The following is a 23,103-nucleotide window of genomic DNA, read 5'->3' on the forward strand; positions in this document are numbered from 1 at the left end:
CCCCCCCCCCCTCTAAAGTTTTGGGAGCCCAATTTGCCAAAAATTTGATGGCAAAATTTCACTTCAATTGTACCATAATGTGTAACACGATGTCATTTAAGACACACTTCTGCAAAGTTTCCCGCATAAAAATGTGTTTGAAGACAAATATTGAAGAAAAAAGAATACATAATTGGGGTTTTCTGTTTGACTCAGGAAATCCTTGCAAAAATGTGTTTTAAATGAAATCCTCTTTCACATTATGATAACATTTAAGTGAAATGTTGCCGTCAAATGTTGGGACTCCCCAACACTTTCGAGGGGCTTTTAAATAAATTTCAATATGATCATCCCCTTTCGACAAAAGCGAGCATTACAACGACATGATATATGTAATCTGAACATGATTTAGAATTTAGATAGGATATACAATATGCTATTGAAATTGCCCTTGATCTCATTTCGTGAAAGTTCTTGCGATCATGTCAAAAGAAAATAGGAAGGAAGCGAGAATAAAAGCTAAAGTGGTAGGAAGAGGGTATGGCGAGAGCTGAGGGTGGGAGAGGGATAGAGAGAAAGGGAGAGAGAGAGAGAGAGGGATGGGGTAATGAGAGAGCGAGGGGGTAATGAGAGCGAGGAGAGAGAGAGAGAGAGAGAGAGAATTAACCCTGGAAAATAAACTCTGAGGACAATAAGCCAGTTCACGGTTGCAGTCTGAGCATGAGCAGATAAAGGTCATTGCAGAACAAATTGTATAATACACTGAGACGAAATACTGGATACGGGCTCATGAAAGTTATGTAATCATTATTCATTAATGAACAAGCAGTGCATTCCATGATACTCAGGCAGAATTACAGGTGCAAATATTCTTTGAAAAGGGGAAACAAAGGCTATTTATGTAGCACCTGCATCGCTGTAGGAGTGATTATTTCAAAATGTACAAAGTGGGACCTTTTCATGTTTTGAAGATCTGTGGATATTCGGGGTCATTGCAGAGATGTGCTAACCGTGAACTGGTCTATTACCCCACCCCCCCCCCCCCTCCCCCAGAGGACAGTCACCCCCTTAAAAAGGAAGGCCACCCTGATAAATTACATAAGCTTTCACTTTCTAAGTTATTGATGACGGAATAGATTTGTTTCATACATCTGTTGTATAAACAGGGCAAATGGGAGAGGACCCTCCTTTTTTTGTAATAAATTGTTACCTTCTATTAAAACCAACGTATTATCAGGGCAAGCTTCCATTTAAATTAATGTACATCAACACACAATCTACAGCACACACTAACAATCCCTAAAACTGTCATTATTTGAAGACGGACACAAGCAAAATGAAAACAACGTATGTTCCATTCACATACTGTAAAGACAGAAAGCAGACAAATGAACAAACAAACACACATCATCCTCATATTCTTTTTAAAAAAGTACTCTAACACTTCACAAGAAAAGATAAGGGTAGAAATTGCAAATGGATATTGCATACTCAATACACCTTTATTACAATAATTGCAATCACTGATAATTCAGTACAAGCAACATAACGGTAGACATTAGGGACTTTTAGGTTCGCACAAAGACAATGGGGATTGCTACGATCGACGTCCTTTTAATGCACTGCCTTGAATGGACGTCACATGTTTCAGTCCACGCAAATCTAAAAGTCCCTATTCAAGACATCTTACCCACACACTTGCTCCCTTTCTATGTCATGCCTTTGTTTAAATACCAGAAGAAGCAACACATACATCTTTTCGCTGATGCAAGTATATGGTGTTCGCAACATCACAGAGACAAAACAACAATTTTCACTTACTATCGCCCCCGCGAAGGAATGCAGGCAGTTCTGTTTAGAAAACTTTCTTTGCGTTGTTGAGATTTACCCCCCCCCCCCCCCCCACTTCTTAAGTAGACCAGAAAGTTGGATTAGCTCAGAAACATTTGTATTTGCTAGTTCTTCATGCAAAAGCGATTTTGACACACATTATACAATACAGATGTAAGTATTCTTGTATCATAAAACATATAACAAAAGGTATTCCATTAGAAATGCTTAACTTGCAGGCACAAACCCTTGTCAGTCGCTGTGCGTAACAGTGTCTGCGCTCTGAGACTAGGCTGGAAGCATACTGCATAGGCTCTGTACTTTAGCTGCCACAGACAAGGTAGAGAACTTACAAAAAATGACCAAAATTTTGGAAAGGAATGTTCATTTTCATTAAAGAATTGATAAGAATATTATGTGTACAGCTACACAGTACTTATGGTTACTAGCCACTTATCCTTTTCTTTTTATCAGCCTTTGAACATTTTAATCAATATATTTTCAATAGTGAAAAAGAGTACCCTACACCATGTCTAATCTACTTGGCTCAAAGATAAAGTTGAGTTCTGGTCATGCGATTGCATTGTGAAAGAAACTGTGATGAATCAATCAGAAAAGGTTGATCCTGTAGCAATTTTGTAGCATATAAGTATTGGTGTGTTCTGCAAGGTTCTGGAATCATCAAATGATGAGAAATTTAGCCATTCTTGGTAAAAAGTAACGAGCACTGTACACAGAAAGTTGTATATGGGACTACACAAACATGTGATGTAAAAATGAGGCCCACATTTTTAAGCTGTTACATGTCGTATTTAAAATCTGAAGTCATTTGAAGAGCCATGCTTTTCAGGGAATGTTTTTTTCTCTGATGTTCTTCCACATTTGTATTAATAACAATGAAAACGCTCACAAAACATTTCACTTCTTCCCAGAACTCAACCTTGACATTCTGACGGATCTCCCAAATCCTAGTTTCATGGCAGCACCCAAATCTGATCACATTACTAAGAGTAAGACAATCATGTAGAAGTGAAATAGTACAGGACATATCTTAATTGTAATTGGATTTGCCATGACAATTGCATTCTTGAGGATTTGCAGAGTTGAGATGCTGACAGACCAACGTGCTTAACTCGATCCAACTCCAGGGAAATAAGACTTTCACCATCATCAATAGATCTTCAATATCAAACATTACAGTTCCCAGTTCTTGAGATTAACCAAACCCTAGACAAGAGAGACTCAGCATGCCTCTCAACATAGATCCCTTTGCAAAATTTATATATTAAAAAAAAAAAAAAAAAAAAGCTGCAATAACAAAGTGCATGGTGGGCTTAAAAAAGCATAAATAATATCACGAGATCAGAAACAGAAGGTCTCTTGATGCCTACAAAGTCCATATCGCCCTTCTGTTTCTCAAGATAACATAATAGAAAACACAGCATCACTCTTTCCTGTCTAGTTCTACATGTGTATAAACAGATGACTACTATCATACAAGCTAACTGGATCTACTGCTGGACGTGACGCTAGGGTTTCGCTGCTCTTTTCGACGCAACCAGTTCCCTGAGATTGCTTTCGCTGTCCTTCAATGTTCGTTCAAGGTAGGTCTTGTTACTCTGTGACCAAAAAAAGCAAGAAATAGTTCATTAGTTGAAAGGAAATCAGAGCAGCATTCGATAATGATTAATGATCAAACTTTTCACCCAGGGAATCCTCATCAGTATCAATGTTGTTCTTCCTGAGGACCCTGCAATTATTATTACCCCTGCAATTGCAAGGTACATGTACCCATTTACACCTACCGGTAGGGGGAGAGTGGCAAATATGGATTAATGTCTTGCCAAAGGACATTAGTGCTAGGCTGAGATTTGATCCCTCAACCCTAGGATCGAGAGTCAAGTGAATGAACCACTATACCAAAAGACCATAATAGGAATTGCAGTTGGAGAGTAATGGCAACTACAGGAAAAGTACGCAATGGGACCAAAAATAAATTTGCTGACCATGACAACTGAATTCTTGCGCACCCTTTAATTCTTTCACACTTTTACATTCAGATGAGATGAGTGATTTCACAAATCTATAATTTTTCTCATTTCACTCAAGCATGGCTCAATATCTCGGTGTTAATCGACTTGAGTCACCGTCATCATCTTCATCGTTATCATCATCAATAAATTTAACTTTGTTAATTAAATTACATGAATCTGATACAATTAACATGAACTTTATGTAGGCATCGCAGTTGCTATAGTTACCTGCACTTTCTGTACTTGTTTCTCTGCCTCATTGACTCTGCTTGCAAGTACCGATTGAATTCCCTCCATGTCTTGCAATAAGAACCTACGTGAATAAAGTACATAAAATAGATTAAAAGAGTGTATCCTATTGCCTGAAACTTGAACATGTGATTATGTCCAATAGCAATGAAAACCATGATAGTGTGTTTATAAAGTGCATGGTAGAGAAGACCACATGCATGCTTCATAGTTCATATAATGTCTCTTTTGAGCCAGAAGGGTGTTATCAACTATTATTAATTATAAATGTGCTTCAACACTCAGAAGTTAATGGCCCTTCTGGCTCTGAAGACAATAAAAAGTCAACTGAGCAGGAACTGATTCTGTACTAATATTATTACATGTATGTCTGTATATATTGATTGTGAAAAATCAAATATACTGACCAATGTAACTAAACTAAGGAAAACTCTCGTCTACAGAGAAGGATTTTTACATTATGCATGTTAAAAAATGAAAAATTTAGAAAAAGGAGGGAGTGGTGTATAAACCACTGCACAGACATATTACTTATAAATTCTAAATCAGTGTTACCTACATTCATTTTATAAATCTCTATGCTACAGGGTCTTGGGCAAATACTTGTAATCTCATTGATTTTTTAATTTTCAACTCGGGAATGGCATTCAAACTAGCAGGGAAAATATACTTGGGGCTGGGGGCAAATTAGCCCCCAAAATGCCAAAAAGAGCCCCCGAAAGTCTTAATACAGCCCAAAAAAACTCCATAGAGTTCAATGCAAATAAATTAAAGAGTGTTATTTCCATGCAAGAAAGCTTGAAAAGTAGCCCCCCAAATTTGTTTAATATTTTTTTTCCTTGCAAACTAGACGTTAAACTGATAATCTTACATTCTTCCTACTCCTTCGAAGACCCTGGTTTCTCCGGGAAGGGCGCCCAGCTCTGCGGCCGTCAGTCGGCAATGCTGCTGCTTTCTCTTCAGCTGCTCCACCTGCATGTCAGCTATCTTGAGCTGCTGCGTCGTCTCAATCATACGGATCTGCTGCTCCTGGAAAGCCTGAAGGTTTAGATGTTTATAAGCAATGGAAGAATTATTTCACTTGGATAATAAACAGGATAGTAATAAAATCAGTGGGGTGTGTTTCATAAAGCTGTTTGTAAAGTTACGCATGACTTTAAGAACGACTTGAATATGAAGTGCCAGATAGGATACCAAAAGTTTTCCTGACATTTTAACAAAGTGTGACTGTATTTCTCATAATCTCAATTAAATTGTAGCCGAAAATTATAGTTACATTAAAAATGTTTGTTATAATTACATGTAGAATGTTAATCTACATCTGCACAGTTCAACTTTAGTTGATGCAGTTCAAAATGTTTGAGCATCCCATTTGGTTTTTCATATTAAGGTCATTTGTAAAGTCATGCGTAACTTTACGAACAGCTTTATGAAACACCCCACAGCAGGTCTCTCACCATAAAGAACTTTAGCTTACATAAAGCGCACACGCATAACGTTGATCCGGTCTCAGCCTCATTTTCCTAAATTGGCGCCTACAACTGCCCTTCTAAAATTCGCTAACTGCCATTTGCTCAACTTATAAGATATTAGTGCGAGGAGAAAGCTTGTGTGTTTCTGTTTGATCTGATACCAAAATCATGATATTCCAGTCAAACCTTCTGATTTTTTTACAATTTTTTCCAAAGTTTACTTAAGGTTAAGTTTGTGTCAGTTATGTAGGAAGTGCATCACCTGTTTAAAGCATGACATGTCAGTGACTTGGTAACATTGTTGAAGGTTGATTTAAAAAACTGTAACTGTTGTATGAAATGTAACTTATTATAATTCCTTCTACTGTACTTACCCTCTAACATGCAAAAAATCCTGAAAAGATATCTATGGTTTTCTTTGAAGGCTTCACTGTGCGGCACCCTCTAACAGTAACAGTAAATTTTCCTAACTTATGAACTATTTTTGGATTTTCCCAACCGTTCTTCCATGAAAAAAAAACACAAGACAGGCTTTTAAAAATCTTTCAACATTTAAATGTCTTGAATGGTATAGGTCTACATGTATAGAGCCAACTCATTGCTTTGTGACGATTTAAATTCACCTAAAATTTAATCAAATGGTAATAATATAGTTCAGAGAATTCAAAAATCAATCAGATCAGTTTTCCCCAATTTTTATCATTAATAATGATCTGTTTTCACTCAAACTTTCACATTATCTTTAAGTTTACATCTATCATTGTAGTCAAGCACTATCTTGGCTAGACCGAAAGCTTCAGTCTCTATACCGTCGGTTGTTCCACTGAGACTACGTCTGGCTCCACTAGACCTCCGGTTATAGAGACAGAACGATCGCCTATGCCAGCCTATGTTGAAGATATCACGGCTAGATTTGAGCCGTTAGGCCCCTCCCACAAACACCATTACGAACGCCATTACGAACGTGTAGATGGCGCACAACTGTGCGCCATCTACACGTTCGTAATGGCGTTATCACAGTTTTTCCTTCATAATCATTTTTGCCTTCGGCGTAGACTAGAAGGGATGAGATTGACGGCAGCGAGAGTTTAACACGGCTTGCAAGATTTTCAACATGGATGTCGATTTTGACCCATAATTTCCTTAAAAGGGACCATTAAACGGATTATTTCAATCAAGTTAGTAAGTGGAACCGATGTATTATAGCCTAGGCCTAATGTAAAATTGGATATGCACGAGGTAAAATGACATTTTGGGGATTTTGGGGCATAACAATACGGCCGTGGCAAGTTTGTTCATGTTTGTGGGAGGGGCCTAACGGCTAAAATCTAGCCGTGATATCTTCAACATAGGCTGGCATAGGCGATCGTTCAGTCTCTATAACCGGAGGTCTAGTGGAGCCAGACGTATAGTCTCAGTGGAACAACCGACGGTATAGAGACTGAAGCTTTCGGTCTATATCTTGGCATAATTGTCTCTCATCTGAACAATGTTACCAAGTCCCTTTAAAGATTAAGTAATAATATATAATTACGCAATTGGCATCTAACTTAAATTCAAAACCTCTTAAGCGGATCAGCCAATGAGAGCACGTTATTTGATTTTCTCTCAATGCGTAAAGTTCTAGAACTACGTGCTCACACAGTGCAAATGACAAATGTGCGTAGATCTAGGTCTAGCCCCCCCCCCCCCCCCCCCCCCCAAACTTAACTGTCTTATTCTTGGGTGTAAAAATAATTAGCACATGACCAAAAAAGATTGAGCATCTCAAATTATCACTCAATCATTGCTACACTACCCACTCACTCAGACAGACATGTGCAGGGTGTACGTTAGTGCGTGTATGAGGTCCATACCGTTTACAGTAAGAGTTTAGACATCATGCATTGCATTGTTGCACTGCCTAAACTAGGGCAGCTACAGTGCAGTGCAGTGTAGCTAAGCCATACCTACACCTGCCATCAGGTTGCCCGGAGTTACCCCGGTGATTTCTTCAAGAAAAGTCCCCTCGTGCAGCTGAGGCTGATACCAATGCAGGTATCAGATAATAAAATGCTCTATATACAAATTTGTTAAGACATTACTAATAAAATTTGAATATATGTTATTCTTCCATAACCACTGAATCCTTACGGAGAGCTAATTTCAATAAAAAGTAGTTTAAATTTACCTTTTTCAGTTCAAGATCGACAGCCATGGCTACTTATTTTTCAACTGCAGATTTACGTCCAATAATGAGTGGCATGAAATGATCAACAGAGGGCCTGCATATCTGTGCAATCCAAAGAGATTCGATCATACACAGTATGTCCTCCGTAGGAGGACTAGAGGGCCAACTAAAATCGTGACCTTTGACATTTCATAGGTTTTGCATTGGATGCATTATGGGGGTTTTGTCCGATTTGAACGACGGTTTTGGAGGGTCAATGAATATTCATGAGCAATGACGTAAAAAATACGCCAACTACTGTTTGTTGATTGGCCATCGACAAAATGTTTTATGTATTAGGTCATGCATAAAACATTTTTTGCATTCCCAGAATTCCCTACGATTTGAGCACGAAAATGGCGGTTGTATGAACTGCAACTTTCAAGTTATTCAATTACGAACAATGAAACATTTTTCTTTTAAGTGAATTTCTATTTTAATAGAAGTTTGTCAAGTACATCTCAGTGAAGCAGAAAATCTTCAGGCGAACATTGGCATCGAAGTGATACCCTATGATATCAAGAAAAGTAAGTAAAGATCAATTTTGTGTGAAGGTCTCTGAAATGATTGTGATGTGTTCGTCATTGCAGTGAGCGGCTCTCCGCATTGTCACAACGTATTACCCGGTTAACCCCCTACCCCATCCTCTTTTATTTCTTCTGACCAAAGAATATTAACTGATTGAATGAACCCTAATTTAAGTCATCGACGGTAGTATTTTCAGAAACAATCAGGATTTTACCGTAGATTATTTCATTAGAGCACATCTCATAATTTTAAGTTCAGTTCATAGCTTGATTTCCGATAGTAATCGGTCGTAGATGTGGACCTGTTGGAGACTGCGCAAATGGCTCATTGCTAGTCCAAGCCGATGAGATCTCGTCGAGCGGTTTATGATCTTCAATCCGCCGGTTCTAGCCGGCTGTAACACTCCACCAAGAAGCGACTGCGTTTCCTGAGCTGGCAGCCTAGGGCTAGGCTAGTATTCATAGCATAGTCTGGCCTGAATTTTCTGTCTCTTTTGTTCGTTAGCCCTTGATTTGGGTAGGGTCGGCTCCTCTCTTCAGCCGACCCTACCCAAATCAGAGGCTAACGAACGAAAGAGACAGAAACATTCGGGCTAAGCAAAGCCTAAGGCTAAGCAGAGCCTAGGGCTAGGCCTATATCTAGGTCTAGTCTAGATCTAGCACTTAAATATAGACCTCTACACAGCATTTAACCCCGCATCTAGTATAGGCCTAGATCTAGGGCTAGATTCTAGGCCTAATGCAGTAATAAAGAAAGACTAAATAAATGCCTGGCGTAGGTGGATTAAATAAATGATGTGGAAGTTATGGAGAGGGGGGGGGGGGGTGCACAATCATTCTGTGCCCCCCTTTTCAGATGTGGCATAGGTCTAGGGACGGGTCTAGATCTAGGTCTAGAGCCACCTACTAATAATACTAAAAATAGGCAATTAGATCTAACAAGTTAGATCTATAGCTTGTGTTATGCCATAGCAAAGAATTCCATAGCCATGGGTCTAGTCTCGTGTTTGCTCCACTAGACTAGCCTAGTCGTGCACATGTGTCATTATTGTGATCCAGGTCCAGATTCAGCTTAGTTTGAATCTAGATCTAGATCTACTACTAGGCTAGATCTACCATCAACAACAAAAACAAAAGAAAAAAGGTGTCTCCTCCCCCCCCCCCCCCCCCCCCCCCCCCCCCTCTTTCCCTGATTTTGCTCTTACTCATGTTATTGTGCCTTGTTTGAAATAATTAGTTTATTTTCAGGATTTTATGCCACCCCTTTTAGTTTTATGTTGGTGAGAATTCTGGATCCAACCCTACATATGACATGGATATTTCTTTCTTTATTAAAGGACATGAACAAAGTTATAAACTGATAACTAATGCATGCATTTGATATTAGCAGGAACCTTACTAAGTTTATGTTTTCTTTAAATTGTAGATCCTATGGAACAAAGAAGCAGATAATGATCACAGAAGTGCAACAAAGAGCACCAGGACCTGATCATCAAATGTTATGGTGTAGATCTAATCAAGAACAGGACACCTAAGTTGAACTCTGGCAAGGTATGTTTGTATGAAGTTCGAAAATATTCAGGCTGTATAATCTAAGCCCATGCGAACACCGCACTCGACTTGGACTATATACAAAGATTTGGGGAACTGTCATCTTGTGTTGCATTATATCTTGTAATTCTCATTTATTCTCTAGCTTTTTATTTAGGTGACAAACTATGGTGTTGCTACAGTTTATTCTCTCAGCATATTAAAAGACGTACTCAAAGGCATTTTTTCCTAAATATTACATTATATCTAACAAACTTTTGTTCACAAAAGTCTAGCAAATAATAACTTAAAATAAATTGGAAATACATCTAAACCTTTACTCTTCTTTTCAAAAAGGGCCCTATCAGATAGACATAAGTTTATCATTTTTTAATAAAATTAAAATGCAAGACCTAAACAAAGTGGGAAGGTATAGATCTATTTTTGAAAATCCAATGTAATGCAGCAGTTTTAATCTTATTTGATTTCTCCTCTCTTTTTGTTTTTATTATGCAGGTTGTCCCTTGCAGAAGGTTTGATACCCAGGCTTCTTTTGTACAAGTCCCTAGTCCACCCTCATCTTGAGAACTGTTCCTGTGTCTGGGATCCCTACAACATCTCAGATGTCCAGGACGCTACTTCACAATGGGGACCACAAGTGAACCAGCAGTTTGACTGAGATGATCAGCACCTTTAGTTGCCTACTATATCTACAACTACAAGGCACTCTGCAAGAAGACTGGGAATGGTGCACAAGATAGTCGATGGTCTCTCCGCTCTCCCTTGAAAATTTTCCCATTGCACTACTTATAGCTACTTGCGCCCTCTATATAGCAAACAATGCCTAATCGGTGCCTGTTGGTCCGCCCTGATCCTCTTTTTCTTATATTAATTGAGAGCTGATTTGATGAGATAACCACCTGTAAGTGACCTTGCAGGGTGGTCTAATCCCCCAGACCAAACTAGTACAGACGGACTTTAACAAATCACGAGCAGGAAGTACCATGACATGACCCTCCAGTTGCACCAAGCCAGAAGCGACATAGACAAGTTTGTATTTGCCCAACACTCTGTCCCAAAGTTAATGGAACTTACTTCCAGCAAATATAGTGCATGCTGACAGTCCAGAGAACTGCCAGGGACTACTTCTGAGGCACTCTCCTTATCCCACTTAAAAACAGTCTGTCTTCCTCACACCACTTGTAATCTTTAGTATTAATTCATCTTCGTGATAGGCTACAGCGCCTTTTGAAGATTACCAGAAGAAGAAGAAGAAGATATATCGAGGATCATGAAAGTAATCATTTGTTCTTTTAAATGCGTGTACATGAAACATAGTTTTTTTATATTTAATCTTAAGTCAAGTTCTGACAAATATATTAGGGATGCTGAACTGGATAGTAAATTGAAGGGGGGGGGATAAAATGATGTAGTTCAATAGTAATACTGTAGTAATGTAATTAATAACATTAATAATAATAACAATATTACAAATAGTAACAATAATGACAATGATCATGATAATAGCAGTAATAATAATGATAATACAGGTAGTAGTAAAAACAACAATAATGTCCAATGTAAGATAAAGTACTCGTAAAACTCAGTATATACCTGTGCTTTACATAATAAAATAGCATGTTGATATTATTGATTTTTTTTCCTCAAAATCTACAGTAAACTTTTACAACTGAAAAATTTGAATTCAAGAGACAGCACCCCCTCCCCCCTCCCCCATCCTTTTGTCATCCTTTTGTTGATGTCATGTTGGATTTAAAAAGATCTTTATAGAAACAAAATATGTTGATAAATGAGTTCATAGATGTTAATAAATTAGTTAATACTGCTTAATTCTGTTCTTTTCATTTTCTTATTTTGTGAAATATATGTGATGATGCTGGTGATTATGATGATGTAGGCACTCTGTAATGATAATGCTCTATGACTGAGGTGAGATGGGGGCTGATGCAGTCTTGTGTAGAATTGAGTATGGTGTTCGACCATTTGATGTTTGTTTATATCTGGCATCAGCGAGATAGATTTAACCATCTTTCCTAATGAGAGAGAAAGCGGAAATGTGGCAAGAGAGTGGACAAGACTAATGTATAAATATAATATAAAAAATGGTTTACAATAAAGATGAGGGGGGGGGGGGTTAAATAAAGAATAAGTCAATGCCAAAATGATGAAAGCATAGGTAATTGGGGTGTGGATGGGGGGGGGGGGGAGGGTAATAGAGCCTATGGAAATGTCAATATTGGAAGGGGTCCCTGTATTGAAAATGTTACTGATGGGGGGGGGGGGGGCAAATTTAAAAAATATCAGTGGCGACGAATGCAAGAATAAAAAGAACGAGACAAAATAGAAATTTCATTTGGGATGGGGCACAATATGAAGATCATTAAAGTCGAGGTGAGAATGATTCATTATTTGGACACTAAAAATATGAATATATCACTTGTTGAGTGGGCTAAAGGATCAGTGCAATTTTTCTGATTAAAAAAATATTTAAGTTAATAAACGAACAAAACAAAAAAGGTAAACAATGAATTGAGGTACCACAGTGAAATGGGGTCAATATTTTTGCCTTTTAACTGAACTGAATTTTAAAAATGTACTTTCCATCCTGGTGACAGTGAAGTTTGTGGCCCCAACTAAGTCAACCATTTAAAAGTTTATTACCCCCTCCCCCCCCCCCCCCAACACACACACACCTCCCCAACTCTGACCTTTTATTGTTCTACATATTCGGCCCAAGGATTCTGTCGAGAGTAACGCATGCGCATTGTCTTTTTTTCATTACGATAATATGCTAATAAGTGGAAATGAGCTCATGAATATTCCAAATTTTAATTTACATATTTTACGCGCTGCGCGCAGTCCAAAATCCCCAATTCGCTGGTGCACTAAAAATTTGTCGTCTTCATAGGATAATACACGATAAGTGGAAGCAGTGTGCACTTTTGACCCTCCAAAATTTCCCCATGGCTAGACGGATGCAGAAGCGGAGTTGAACCCCCCTGGTGCAATCGCGACACTGAAGAGTTCAACGAGTGTCGTTTACACTAGACTAGTCCAGTATTATTTCAAAAAATATTTTAACATGTATGTACAATTTGAATATTGTTCTTCTGCATACTGCTTAAGAACCGGGAGCCAATACTTTTGGTGGGGGGCCTAAAAATATCCATGAACCCCCTCCCCCCCCCCCCCCCCCAAAAAAAAAAAAAGAAGAAGAAGAGGGGAGAAGAGAAGAAACCCCCTCCCGCGCCTCGCTGAGGCCTTCGAGTCCCGACAATCCTAAAAAAAATGTCCTAAGCTTAATTATGTTCTGTGGGCTATACTGTTTTGAACGATAAAGAAAATGTGCGAATTTACTTTCGACTCGTAATTGATTTAACTTCTGAATGATTTGATTTGTGTTTACTATGTTTTGATTTGTTTGGGGAAATAAATATTTCATAAAATAAAAGTAAGCGCTAATGGAAAAAAAAATGGTAGGCATGCACTAATAATTATGAATTTCAAGTTCAAGTTTAAGTTCACTTTATTCAATACTTTCATTAAAAATATACAAGGAAAACAAATATACCGGAGTGTTGGCTCAGTCAGTAGAGCGTCCACCTCACAACCGGGAGGTCGTGGGTTCGAACCCCGGCCGCGTCATACCAAAAGACGTTCAAAGATGGGAGTTGTTGCTACCTTGTTTGGCGTTCAACAACTTAGGGATAGAGCAACGTCGATCTGGCGCTGCTCAGTGGCTGCCGGGCTCACGATCAATAATTGGGCAAAAAGAATTTCCGTTTCGGTTTAATAAAATTTGGAGTGGACTATTAGGCTATTATTATTATTATTATTATTATTATTATTATTGTATATAAAAGTTAGAATATATGCATGTATCAATATGTAACATGAGGATAACACAAGTGGAGAAGACATGATGGACAAGGGAAAAACATTTTAAACATGTACATTAATGAAAGTATTTGGAGACTAGACAGGAAGGCCGGGCCTTATGTAAAAGTCTGTCTCCAGTAATTGTATAAAAAACTAAGTACATTATTTAAATTTTGTATTTGTTATAAAAAGGAAGAAAAAAAAAGGAACAAAATTGGCATTCACACAATTTAATTTATTTTATTTAATATTTATATAGTCTAATAAGCCCAATTCAACTAATTGACTTAATTAAACTCTGGTTGTGTAACGGTTATCAAACAAAAAAGACATAAAAATTCAAAGTAACGACATCCATTTATTCTCTGCGCCCGTACTCAGTGTATAATTGTAAAGAAAGTCGTCCCCTGGCCCTCTTTATCAATGCTTCCTGTCTAATAATAATTGATGTTTCTCGAACAAGAAAATGTTATAGAATTAACCTGCCTAATAAGGCCAGCTATCCACATTTTCTGTTTCTCATGGGTGCCCTGGTGATTCGACATGGCTCCGGCAACAGTTCTTCTAGCTGGGCTTCATGAAGTCAAACGTTTAGAGTAAGGGTGAGAGCTTGCAGGCCCCCCAAAAAGAAAATGTTGAATTCCAACGGCATTTGAAAGATGACACTAATTAAGAACTTCCCTCAAAACGAAAGGGCTTGAAAATGTCTTTTAGTCGGGAAATAATGACCGTTAGTTGTCGAATAGACTTTACTGATTGCCTTCATTAATAGTAATAGTCTGATTTTCAGACCCATGTACCGAATGGTCGTACGTATTGTGCTGCGCAAAGGCTTAATCAGATTATTTTGGGCCATTACAAGAAGCCGGGATTATTGATGTGTACAAATGCTCATGAATCTTTACAGCTCATTATATTGATGTATGTTATTGAAAACAAATCAGTCAGTCACTCAATAGTGTCTGACATTGAAGTCTAGAAATTAAACGGTTTTCCTTGCATAATTTAAATAATATATTATAGTACTGACTGCTAACGTTTATAATTCACAGATAAGACATACATGATATATTCATAATTCCTGCAAAGTTCTACAGAATTTGATGTTGGCTGCAAAATGGGACAAAGTAGCTTTAAGCAGGCACATCCCTGGTGTAAAGGTAGGGTTATGGCAGGGAGGTAAGGTCCCTGTATAGTTATAGGGTAGGCAGGCGCGTATGCAGGGGGGTGAAACCCCCCCCCCCCCCTCCCCCCTCAATTTTTTTATATTTTTAATAAAACAAAAAATTGTGCTAATGGGTGACCAAAAAAAGGCGACCTTACCCCCCGCCCGCCCCCCCCCCCCCCCCTTCGAAAAAAATCCTGCGTATGCGCCTGGGGTTAGGTATATTAGGTCCAAGGATGAAGTTCAAAATTCGGCTATTATACATTAACGCGGAGCAATAACTATCTCAGTCTGGGCAAGTGTCGTACAATAGGCAGGTTTGACTGTGGGCATACTTTCCGTTCCTGAGCAATACGTTGCTAATAATTACTGTATCAAAGATTCTTCGTGATCTATATTATACTGACTAATAAAGGCTTCCAACATACAACAATATACAATAATAACAGATCAAAAAAAGTCAGCTTGAACAGGATAACCCACGAAAGCTCGAGAACTTATTTCCAGTGGGGTCCCTTACAGACATGTATAAAATTAATAAGTTAAAAAAGTAATATTTACAGACAGATAAGAAAATTAAAAGAACTACTTATTAAAGATAATAATAATAATAACAACATTAAACTGATGATAGAAATGATATTAAGTACAAGAAGAAAAGAAGAAGGAGAAGAAGAAAAAAGAGGAGAAGGAAGAAGAGGAAAATAATGATGAATTTGTAGAATTTCTATAACGTACGAAAACATAAGTATATACAACATGAAAAAGTATGAACCGACAGAAGAATAAAAATTTCAATCATATAACATGTCATTCACTTCTCTTCTCTGACTGTCAAGTATTAGGTATTCCTTTAATTTCCTCTTAAAATGATCATAGTTTCCTATTTCTTTTACACCATTGGGAAGGGAATTCCAATGTTTTATGGCATTGTAATAAAACGAATTTCCAATACTACCTACTCTTTCAGGTAAGTTAAAGTTGAATCGTCTATTTCTTGTATTATAATCATGTACGTCAGTAACAAGATCGAAGTTGGATCGAATATAATGATTCGACCTAGTATGATATATTTTATGCACATGATGCAATACGAGTTGTTTTGATCTTTGGTCGACTTCAAGAAAACCAGCTTTAGAAAGTTCGCTGTAGCCAACATGAGTTCTTGGACCAGAACAGTTGATAAATCTCACCATTTTGTTCTGTATAATCTTCAACTTCTTTTGATCTGACTTGTTTATGTTACTATACCATGCAGGGTTAGCATAGTCAAATAAACATTGAATAAGAGCAAAACAGAGTGTACGTCTTGCTTTTAAATCCATACAACTTTGATATCTGTACAAAAATTTCAGACGAGAATTTGCTAAAAGGATTAATAACTTCATTCTCGGAATACTGAAACCACCTCAGGAAATGTTTACGTTTAGAACTATTCGACGCATAATGTAGAGTTACATCCTTTCGAAATTTCCAGCATAACTTTCATCCCCACCCCAACTACCAGCAAAAGCTCATCGGGGGGGGGGGTATTATAGTGCCTGTACCCTGCTAGCTTCTGCACGCAGCCATGCTTAAAATTGGGGTAATGATATTTTTGTGAAGCGCCAGGAGTGTAAAGTCTGACAGACATAAGCAGTATACAAGAAATGATGATGACGATGATGATGATGACGACGACGACGATGATAATGATGTTGGGCGGACTAAACCTGACTGAACTTGAAGAAGGTTCAGTTCTGGCCAGGAACAGGTGGAAAATGAGCGTTATCATTGTATTATGCAAGTGTGGTAGAGCATCAGAGAGAAAAAAAATGTTCCATGAAAAGCATGGCTCTTCAAATTAATGCCTTAAAGGTAATACAAAGTTTTGGGAAATTTCGAAAATTGGGTGGAAAGTGATTCTTTACAATTTTGATATATTTGGATGCATTATAAGCACTAGAAAATTTAGCCCCTAAAACACTTCTGCTTCCGAGAAAAATTGAATATGCAAATTTACCAGTGCTCCCGGTAAATGTCGATAAATTTCAAATAGCGCCTACGGCCGTACAAAGGTAGCTGCGACCGTGAAAATCTCAGAATATGTAGTTGTGATATATAATTTTCAAACGGGAATATAATCGGTCGATTTCAGTCAAGAAACATTTTTGTATAGCTTAATTAATGTATTGACCTTAAGAGGGTGCTATACAACACAAATAGTTTATTATTTATAATTTCATAACTTTAAACTCAATTTCAACCGCGACAACTATCACTGAATATTGTAGGATTGCATAATGCTTCCAATATGTTCATTTGAACCAAATTCATGACCCCATACCGAAACTTTGCATGTAAGGTCATACAAATCGGAACGGATTTTTATGCCGCATGTTCGTGTAGTCCCATATACATCTTTCTGTGTACAGTGCTTGTAACTTTACCAAGACTGGGCCACATTTCTTACCATTTTGATGATTCTATAGAACCTTGCAGTACACATCAATACTTATATGCTATGGATGATCAACCTTTACTGATCGATTCCACAACATTTCTTTCACTATGCAATCGAATGACCAGAACTCAACGTTATCTTTAACTTTAAATTACTTAATCATTCTTTTATGCAGTCATTTATAATGATCAAAATTATACTTTGTTCAATATCAATTGGTTTATTATTAATGTGTATTTCGGTTTTGGTTTCATTTCAGTACGATAGAAAACCACGTGTTTTATGAATTTCCCTTCAACTCTGGAAGGATGTTCTAATTTTTAAATGAAGTTCAATATGAATATTTAGGTTAAGAAAACTCCTTCATTCTGAGAAAGATTTTGGCTCATGCCGTAACTGGAGTAGGGCCAAATTATGCTGAAAAACATGAAGTTATAGTATAAATAATCATACATTTTGTTCATGCTGTTTTTGGTAGAGTCTATCTTATTACCGTTCTGGAACCCGAAACCATGCATTCTAAAAAATTAGTTTTTATGAACTTATCAATGACACCCCTTCCCCGCTGATTGAATACGTATTTAAGGTATATTCTAAGGAAGGTTCCACATTATTTTAGCATAATGTTGACACACACAATTTATCACAATAACTACACCGGATCTTCCACACAAACATCCCTTCGTTTCAAATGTAGTCGTCCGCAAAATGTCCACCAATGAAAATGTTGGCGAATGTGCTGAACATAGTACTAGTATTCGTAGATTTGTTAACTTCTAAGGAAATCAATCTTCATAAAATCAATTTGGCATCGAGCCGCACAGCCAGCAACCAGCACTACAAGTACAAAACCCAAAACCATAAAAGGAGGAGTAGCAACTGAAAGTCAGAATTTGTATAACTTGGATTGAGATGGATTTTCGACGTAGGACCGAGCTCTTTTTCGTCGCATTAGCCGTCGATCGCCATGCTCGCCTGCCCCACCGGGATAGCTGGCTGTGGTAATTGCCCGAAGCTGTGGACTGGTTTTAGAAATCATTGTTACAGGTATGGAAAGAAGTTAATTTCGGCTTTTATATTCCTGACATATCCCTCATCTGGTATTTTAGGAGCCACAGTCAATATAAACTATTTGTTTTTTTGTTTTTGAATCACAAAACAAAAATCACACGGGGTCATTTAATTGTCTCTCCATGAGTGTTTTCATGATCTCTCTCTCTCTCTCTCTCTCTCTCCCTCTCTCTCCCTCTCTCTCACTCTCTCACTCTCTCTCTCTCTCTCTCTGTCTGTCACTCTCTCTCTCTCTCTCTCTCTCTCTCTCTCCTCTCTTCTCTCCTTACACTTTAGATTTTCTTTTCCAAACTCTTTCTATATTGTCACCGCCATATCTACAAACTTTCATTTCCACAATGTGATTTTTCTTCTTCTTTATTTTATTTTTCTTTAAAATATCCAGGGGGTCAGCTATCATGCACAGTTAAAAAAATACCCAAACAGAATGATATACAGTAATTATAATTGTTCATTTTGTAGGTTCTTCAGTCATGAATTGAACTGGCTAGCGGCCGAAAACTTTTGCCGCAACTTCACAGTGCCCTCTCTCGGCGAATGGGGAGAAGTCACGCGCACCCGTTCTGGGCATCTCGTCTCCATCCATTCTCAACCCGAACAAGATTTCGTGACTGCTCTCTACGAATCCTCACGGAAGAAAGGGGTGAGCAACGAACTGTATAACCAAGGAGGTATCTCTTTGGCACTGGCGTACGCAGGATTTTTTCAAGGGTGGGGGGGGGGGGGGGGGGGGTTAAAATCGGCCAAAAATTTCGCAACGACTCAGCCAGCCGCTCAATAAGCGCAATGACTGGGGGGGGGGGGGTCTCGAAATTTGAAAAATTGACATCTTGTTCCGTTGGGGGGGGGTAAGGTCACCTTTTTTAGGTCAGCTATTGGCATAATTTTTTTTTTTTTTAATTAAATGAAAGGTGGGTTCCCCAAAAACCATTCACAAAACATACACATAAAAACTCAAGGGGGATTTAACCCCCCCCCCCCCCCCCCTGCGTACGCGTCTGCTCTTTGGTATAACTTAGAAATTATTCCTGGAAAGAGGGGGCAATTGGCCTCTCCTGATAGATTTCTAAAATAATATACAAAACCCAGTCACTTTTTATTGTAATTTTTTTATTTTATTGTAATTATAGTACCCCAGTCATGCTTTAATAATATTTAACTCTCCACAGGCTACTTTATTGCATAACGTCAAAATAACAAAGAAACGTTTGACTTACTTCGTTACAATGTGATTCTCCAAATGTTGTCATACAAATAAAAATTGAAGCGTCTGCCTCTTATTAACAAATTTTAAATACATACCACGTAAATGTATCTTTTATCCTCATAATGTTGAACAACACCAATACAGGAAACAATTATTTACCTGTGATTTTACAGATCTCCCTGTTTGTTTTTGAACTTATATAGTCATTTATTTATGTATTTATGTTTTTTATTATTTGTTCATCTATATATATTTATTTATCTGTATAATTATTTATGTGTTTGATTTATTTATTTATATTCAATTCTTTATAATTATATTAATATCTATTTACATAGTTATCTATTTGTAGATACATCGTATATAATTTTGTATATACTTACAGTGTATTTGTGCTCGTTTCAGGATGAATACGCAGGACATTGGTTTGGTCTACACGACACCTCTACTGACGGCACCTTCGAATGGACGGACGGCACCACGGTCGATTTCACCCACTGGAAGCCAGGACAGCCCGACAACCACCCGAACACCGTTGGCAACGAGAACTGTGGGGTGATGAGGTCTCGTTACGGCAATGAATGGCAAGATGGTCAGTGCGTGCAGCCAAGTTATTCTCTTATTCATTACTTCATCTGTAAGACACCGTCACTGTAGAATCATTCGGCGTTACAAGCATAGCCAGAAAGGGGCGAGAGGCCCAGACGGGAGGGGTGACATCAGGGGCGTCGCTAGACCTTTTTCAGTGGGGGGGGGGGGGTGTAGAGGCCAACGATAACCGACAAAACTAGCGACCAATTACCGACAAAATTAAATGTCCAATATCTACAAATTTAACCCTATAAACCCGGGGCCAAAGGCTAAATTGTTTTTCCTATGGACTATCTATAGTACTTGCATATGCGCAAATGGTCATTTTCCTCGACGACATAAATATACGAATTATTTCGTCAACTTCGTCAGCATCATAGCTAATATATTTGAATGCAGGCGCGGAGCTAGGATATTATTTTAGGGAGGGCGGTAGTGAGCAAGCGAATCACTTAAAGAGCGCTCATTAGGGGGTGTGGGTGATAGGCCTCTAAATCATTAGGAAAAGAAGACGATTTATTGTACCTTTCTCGACTGTTAATCCTTGTCTAAATGAATTTTTTTCCCCTCCCCCCTTCCCGCGCAAAGCGCGAAAGCTTTGACGTTTCATTAAATTATTTTGAAAAGAAGACGATTTGCTGTACCTTTCTCTACTGTTAATCCTTGTCTGAATACAGTTTCTCCCCCACCCGCGCGAAGCGCGGAAGTTTTGGCGTTTCATTAAATTATTATAGAAAGTAGACGATTCGTTGAACCTTGCTCGACTCTAAATCCTTGTCTGAATGAAACTTCCCCCTCCGCGCAAAGCGCGGAATTTTTGGCATTTCATCACAATATAGATTAAGGAAGACGATTCGTCGTACCGTTTTCGACTCTTATTACCCCCTATTCATCTGAATTCAGTTTCCCCCTTTCGCACGAAGCGCGGAATCTTTGACGTTTTATTAAATTATTAGAGAAAGAAGACGATTCGTTTGTACCGTTTTCGACTCGTCTAAATGAAGTTTTCTCCCTTCGCGCGAAGCGCGGAATTTTTGGCGTTTCATCACAATAAAGGAAGACGATTCGTCGTACCGTTTTCGACTCTTATTACTCCCTATTCATCTGAATTCAGTTCCCCACTCTCGTGCGAAGCGCGGAATTTTTGGCGTTTCATCACAATATAGATAAAGGAAGACGATTCGTTTGTACCGTTTTCGAATCTTAATAAGCCCTATTTGGTGTACCGTTTTCGACTCTTAGTTCTTATCTGAATTCAGTTGTCCCCACTCTCGTGCGAAGCGCGGAGGTTTTGACGTTTCCTTAAATTATTAGAGAAAGTAGACGATTCGTTGAACCGTGCTCGACTCTAAATCCTTGTCTGAATGAAGCTTCCCCCTCCGCGCAAAGCGCGGAAATTTTGGCATTTCATTAAATTATTAGAGAAAGAAGATGATTCGTTGTTCTGTTCTCGACTCGTCTAAATGAAGTTTTCTCTCTTCGAACGAAGCGCGGAATTTTGGCATTTCATCACAATATAGAGAAAGGAAGACGATTCGTCGTACCGTTTTCGACTCTTATTACTCCCTATTCATTTGAATTCAGTTTCCCCCTCTCGCGCGAAGCGCGGAATCTTTGACGTTTCATTAAATTATTAGAGAAAGAAGACGATTCGTTTGTACCGTTTTCGACTCTTAATAAGCCCTATTTGGTGTATTGTTTTCGACTCTTAATTCTTATCTGAATTCAGTTTTCCCCATTTCGCGCGAAGCGCGGAGGTTTTGACGTTTCCTTAAATTATTAGAGAAAGTAGACGATTCGTTGAACCGTTTTCGACTCTTAATAAGCCCTAATTGTCTGAATTCAGTTTCCCCCTTTAGCGCGAAGCGCGGAGGCTTTGACGTTTTCTTAAAATATTAGAGAAAGAAGACGATTCGTTGTATCGTTCTCGACTCGTCTAAATGAAGTTTTCCCCCACCGCGCAAAGCGCGGATTTTTTGTTTAGGCGTTTCATTACAATATAGAGAAAGGAAGACGATTCGTCGTATCGTTGTTGACTCTTAAACCTTGTGTGAATTTAGTTTCCCCGAAAATTTTAAACCTCTGATTTCTTTAGTTGATATTATAGGAAAGTGAAACTTCGAGAAAATACAAATATTGTAGTTGTAGTCACTCTTGAAGTCGTCACAGCGGATAAAAAGTCACAGTTCGTAGGGAAAAAAACTTGTCGGCCGACCGACAATATACATCTCATCGACTTCAAACTTCTGCTTTGATTTAGTACACGAGGATCGAGCAAGAATACCGACACAGCTTACCCGACATAGCAACATATTTACCCGTGTCTTTCTTGCTCCCTCGACGAGACGACACCAACCAACAACCCCCTTCTCTCTTTTACACTCACTCCTCCTCTCTCAGGCTCTTACCTCTCCTCTCCTCTCTCTCCTCTCTTTCACCCCCGTTTCTTTTGTTTCCCTTTTACTCTTTTTTTCTTTCCCCTTTTCTTTCTTTTCCTTTCTTTCCTCTCCCCCCCCCCCCTCTTTTTCTTTTTTTTCTTCTCTCTTTCTTCTTTTCTTTCCTTTCTTTTTTCTTTTTTTCCTTTCTTTCCTTTCTTTCTTCTCTTTTCCTTTTCTTTTTTCTTTTCTTTACCTTTCCCTCTCTTTTTTCCCTCCCCCTTTTCTCTTTTTTCCCGACGGCAGCGCAATTTTACCGACAATATCCTGACAGGTGGGGAGGGGGGTGTCGCACCCCCCCCCCCTTTGGCGACGCCCTTGGGGGACATACAGAATAATCCAAAGTCAAATGCAATAGCTCAGCTATACTAACATACCTTTTTTTACTTCCGCACACGGACTCTCACCAACACACACCCACCCACACACACGCGTTTGCTATGTGAGATATAGAGTTACTTA

The 23,103-nt window shown here is 38.5% G+C and overlaps 1 protein-coding gene, 1 long non-coding RNA gene and 1 pseudogene across 2 annotated transcripts; 2 read left to right on the forward strand and 1 right to left on the reverse strand.

Annotated features, from left to right (window-relative positions):
* Window positions 1-1,456: 1,456 nt before the first annotated feature.
* On the reverse strand, window positions 1,457-7,791 carry LOC115921650 (prefoldin subunit 1-like). The gene is made up of 4 exons (XM_030979381.1): window positions 7,734-7,791; window positions 4,963-5,129; window positions 4,071-4,155; window positions 1,457-3,428 (listed from the first exon to the last, which is right to left on the reverse strand). The coding sequence occupies exons 1-4, from the start codon at window positions 7,758-7,760 to the stop codon at window positions 3,339-3,341; spliced, it is 369 nt and encodes a 122-aa protein (XP_030835241.1). The 5' UTR covers window positions 7,761-7,791; the 3' UTR covers window positions 1,457-3,338.
* Window positions 7,792-8,249: 458 nt separating this feature from the next.
* On the forward strand, window positions 8,250-11,244 carry LOC115921651. Its single transcript, XR_004063015.1, has 3 exons — window positions 8,250-8,299; window positions 9,726-9,850; window positions 10,346-11,244. It is a non-coding gene; the product is annotated as an uncharacterized LOC115921651 (long non-coding RNA).
* A 6,915-nt stretch (window positions 11,245-18,159) lies between these two features.
* On the forward strand, window positions 18,160-20,367 carry LOC115921818 (annotated as a pseudogene).
* Window positions 20,368-23,103: the final 2,736 nt, after the last annotated feature.

This window comes from Strongylocentrotus purpuratus, unplaced genomic scaffold (assembly GCF_000002235.5).
Source record: "Strongylocentrotus purpuratus isolate Spur 01 unplaced genomic scaffold, Spur_5.0 spur5_scaffold_10, whole genome shotgun sequence".
In the NCBI taxonomy this organism is placed as follows: Eukaryota; Metazoa; Echinodermata; class Echinoidea; order Camarodonta; family Strongylocentrotidae; genus Strongylocentrotus; species Strongylocentrotus purpuratus.

Excerpts from the sequence above, each read along its gene's own strand:
- LOC115921650 (XM_030979381.1), bottom strand. The coding sequence starts at position 7,760 with ATGGCTGTCGATCTTGAACTGAAAAAG. Across the intron at positions 5,130-7,733 it reads TCGATCTTGAACTGAAAAAG|GCTTTCCAGGAGCAGCAGAT; the intron begins GTAAATTTAAAC and ends CTAAACCTTCAG. Across the intron at positions 3,429-4,070 it reads AACAAGTACAGAAAGTGCAG|AGTAACAAGACCTACCTTGA; the intron begins GTAACTATAGCA and ends TTTTGGTCACAG.